Here is a 3,397-nt window from a genome sequence, read left to right on the forward strand (position 1 = left end):
CATGGCGGAGCTCGGGGAGCATCTTTAATCCCCCTGGCCCAGCACGGCCGTTATCCTCTCCAGCCCGATGCATCGCAGCGTTTCAGACTCTGGCTTTGCAGGGTACAAACACCCTCCCCCTCTCTTTTTGCACCACCCCAAAGACCCCGAAACGACGCCAAAAATAGAAAAACCCCTTTATTAACGGCCGCAGCGGGGCCGGGAGCCCGTCCTACGGCCCCGGGGGCTGCTGGTGCTGCACCATCTTCCTGAGCTCGTCCCAAAAGAAGAGGCTGAGGACGGTGTGCGGGCCGAGGCGGAGGTAGACGGCGCCGATGCCCTTGTACAAGCCCAGCAGCCCCTCTTTGCTGGAGATTTGCAGGATGCAATCCAAAAAACCCCGATAGAGCTTGCCCTGGGGAGAGAGGAGCCGGCTGCACGCCCCTGCCGGCTGCAATCCTGGGAAAAGCCGTGTGTCCCCCTCCCCGTCTTTTGCCAAATGGCCTTACTGTGCCGTCGGCGTCCACCGGCTGGTTGTAGAGACGGGTGCTGACCACGTCGAAAGGTGTCATCGTCACCGCCACGGCCACACCGCTCACCATGCCCCCCGCCAGCACCGCGGCCCAGCTGCCCTCCGCGAACCACTGCGGGAAGCGCCGGCCGTCAGCTCTTCCCCGAAAAAACGGGGAGGAAGCGGGGAGCCGGCGGCGGTCGGATCCGGCACACGTTCCCCCTCACCTGGCGCTCGCAGACCCAGTCCTTGGCGGAGGCGAAGGTGGCGAGCTGCGCGGCCGAGCCCACCGCCACGCGGGGCACCGCGCCCGTCACCCCCCGCCACAGCCCCGCCACCCCGTGCTGCTTGTAGATGCTCTCAAAAGCGCCGGAGATACTCTGGGGAAGAGAAGAAATTCAGGGAAAACAGGAACCCAGCTAAATTTCCCACCCCGGCGTGCAAAACCGTGTTGTTCATTGGTGGCACGAAGCCACAGCTGCTCCGGCTGGGTGACACCGGTCCCGAGGGGTGACCGGATTTGGTGTCACCACCCCGTGTCCCCGCCACCCCCTCCCTGTCCTCGCACTGTTATTTATAGCATCTATACGGGGCTGAGCTGCCAAACAGCAGCTTTAAATACCCGGCGGCCGCAATAGCGTTGTCCTCACCGGCTGCCGGCGTCTGCACGGCCAAGGTGCCACCGAATCGCGTCCGGCTCCCCCCGCCCCGTCCCCTACCCCGTCCCCGCTCACCTCGTGGTTGTGCTGGTGGCCCACGGCCACGGCCGCCAGCGTCTGGGCTTGGAGGTGAGTCTTGACCTGGGGGGGACACACACAACGATGAGATCTGCCCCCCCCCCCCAAGCCCCCGCCGGGACAGGCTGTCATTTCCCCCCCCCACACACTTCTTAGCAGCTTTTGGGGGTGTTCTAAGCCCCCCTGACAGATGTGGGGTGCCCAGATGTGTTGCCAAGCGGCACCTCCAGATTTTGAACCCTGTTTGTGTCCTGCCCATCCCACCCCAGGGCAAAGGCCCCCCCACAAACACTCACTGCAGCCCCCCCCCACTTTGAGCTCTGCACCCCCAAAAAACAGCGGAGACCCACAAGAAGGGGGGAAAATCCCCCAGTTTCCTTATGAGGGGGTTCTCCCCTCAGGTTTCTGGGGAGGGGGGGATTTGGGGAAGAAGGGGGGGTGCAAAGAATTTTTGGGAGTGCAAAGCAAAACAGGGGGAGAAAGGATGCTCCGCGCCGGCGTTTATAGGATGCGGCCAAGCTCTGGGCTGGCCAAATCTTTTTTGGGGGGGCCCCTGAAATGCCCCCCCTCCCCATTCCCCTCCCCCCCCCCCCATGCGAGGGCTTCTGGGGCAGAGCGGCACTCACCAGGTACGCGGGGCTGCCCACGAACGCTCCCACCGCCCCGGCCACGGCCCCGGCGGCCACGGTACCACCGGGATACCCCGTCCAGCCGGCGTCTTCGGCGTGGGAATAGCAATAAAACCGGACGCCGTTCATCAGCCCCTGGTAGAGGAGGCCGGCGGCCAGACCCTTCTGCAGCCCCCGCAGCCCGTCGGCCCGGCACACGGCCCCCACCGCCCGCAGCACCCCCCGGTAGGGCCGGGGGTAGGTACCGGGGGGCTGCAACTCGCCCTGCAGCTGCAACCGCGTCTTGACCACCTCCAGCGGGTTGGTGAGGACGCAGGCCAAGCAACCGGCCGCGGCTCCCAGCACCAAATCGATAGCCGGCGGTACCCCCCCGGTTGGGGAACCCCGTGCGACGCGGGGTCTGTTTTGGGGGGGATAAGGGAATTCATGCAGGGAAGCGGGGGGGGGCCCGGGGAAGGGTGCGAGGGCCCCGGCACCCGCCGCCATGCAGCACCTGCCTGCAGGGATGGCCCCAGGCTCCACCTTCCCCGTTCCCCCCCCCCCCGTTCTGCAGGGGAAAAAAAAAGGGGGGGAGCGAGCACCGCCTCCTGCCAACCAACCTCCCCCCCCAAATCCAAAGCCGCCCCCCAATTTGGGGAAGGGATATGGGGCAAAGGTCAGGCCTGGGGGTGCGTGTCCCCCCCCCAGCACCAATGCACACCCGGCAGCCAAATCCCAGCCAGGCGGCCTCGTCTCACGTGACTTGGCGATGCCCCGGCGCAAACAGGGAAAAAAAAGGGCTGTTTCTGCAAAAAGAAAAGGCGCGATCAAACTGCAATAAAAGCCGAGGAAGAGCGGTTTTGGGGGGGGGGGGGAGCCACGCAGCCAGATGAACCCCGGAAGGTGGGGCATGAGGACTGGCCAACTCGTTGCGCTTGTGGCTGCGGTTTGCTGGGGGGGGGTTGTGGGGGAGTCTCCCCCCCTTCTCCCTGTGCCAGCCCCTCTCAGGGTTACTGGTGGCTGGCTTAGCCCAGAAACGCTTTGAAATTGGAGCTTCCCAGCCCAAAAAGCTGCAGGGGGGGAGGTCGCTGTCCCCCACCCCCCCACGGATTCTTATTTTTAGGACTGCGCGGTGACACTGCGGCGTAGCCGTGGCTGAGCCACTTCGGTGATTACTGGGGGGTGGAACCCCAAAATCCTTCCCTCCCCCTTGCTGCCCCATCCTGATATCCCCCCAAATCCTCCCCTTTTGAACCTGAAAGGCGAGGGAGGGTTAATGGGGGAGGTGGGTGACGCTGGGGGCTGGCCCTGGGACTGTTTATTTCTTGTCTAGACTGGGAATATCTCCCGGATCCAGGGATAAACGGGGTCGGAGCGTCGGGACAGATAATTCACGGTTGAAGCCATGAACGAGCTCTGCCGCAGGGTGAACGCTGCGGGGGTACAGCGAGGAGCTGGGGGTGCACGTCCTCCCCTCCTCCCTGTCCCAAATATCTCCTCCTCCCTGCCCCAAAGCGAAGCCGCAGGCGCCAAGCGGTGCGGGAAGCTGTTGTAGGGCCAAA

At 64.6% G+C, this 3,397-nt stretch overlaps 1 protein-coding gene across 2 annotated transcripts; it reads right to left on the reverse strand.

Annotated features, from left to right (window-relative positions):
* Window positions 1–11: 11 nt before the first annotated feature.
* Window positions 12–2,406, reverse strand: SLC25A34 (solute carrier family 25 member 34). Of its 2 annotated transcripts, none has more exons than XM_075773445.1 (5): window positions 1,854–2,406; window positions 1,225–1,290; window positions 718–870; window positions 489–623; window positions 12–413 (listed from the first exon to the last, which is right to left on the reverse strand). In XM_075773445.1, the coding sequence occupies exons 1-5, from the start codon at window positions 2,340–2,342 to the stop codon at window positions 51–53; spliced, it is 1,206 nt and encodes a 401-aa protein (XP_075629560.1). In that variant the 5' UTR covers window positions 2,343–2,406; the 3' UTR covers window positions 12–50. The 2 variants fall into 2 exon arrangements, with proteins under 2 accessions (XP_075629560.1, XP_075629561.1); XM_075773446.1 differs by having other exon boundaries at window positions 106–394; window positions 1,854–2,402.
* Window positions 2,407–3,397: the final 991 nt, after the last annotated feature.

This window comes from Balearica regulorum, chromosome 21 (assembly GCF_011004875.1).
Source record: "Balearica regulorum gibbericeps isolate bBalReg1 chromosome 21, bBalReg1.pri, whole genome shotgun sequence".
Lineage (NCBI taxonomy): Eukaryota > Metazoa > Chordata > Aves > Gruiformes > Gruidae > Balearica > Balearica regulorum.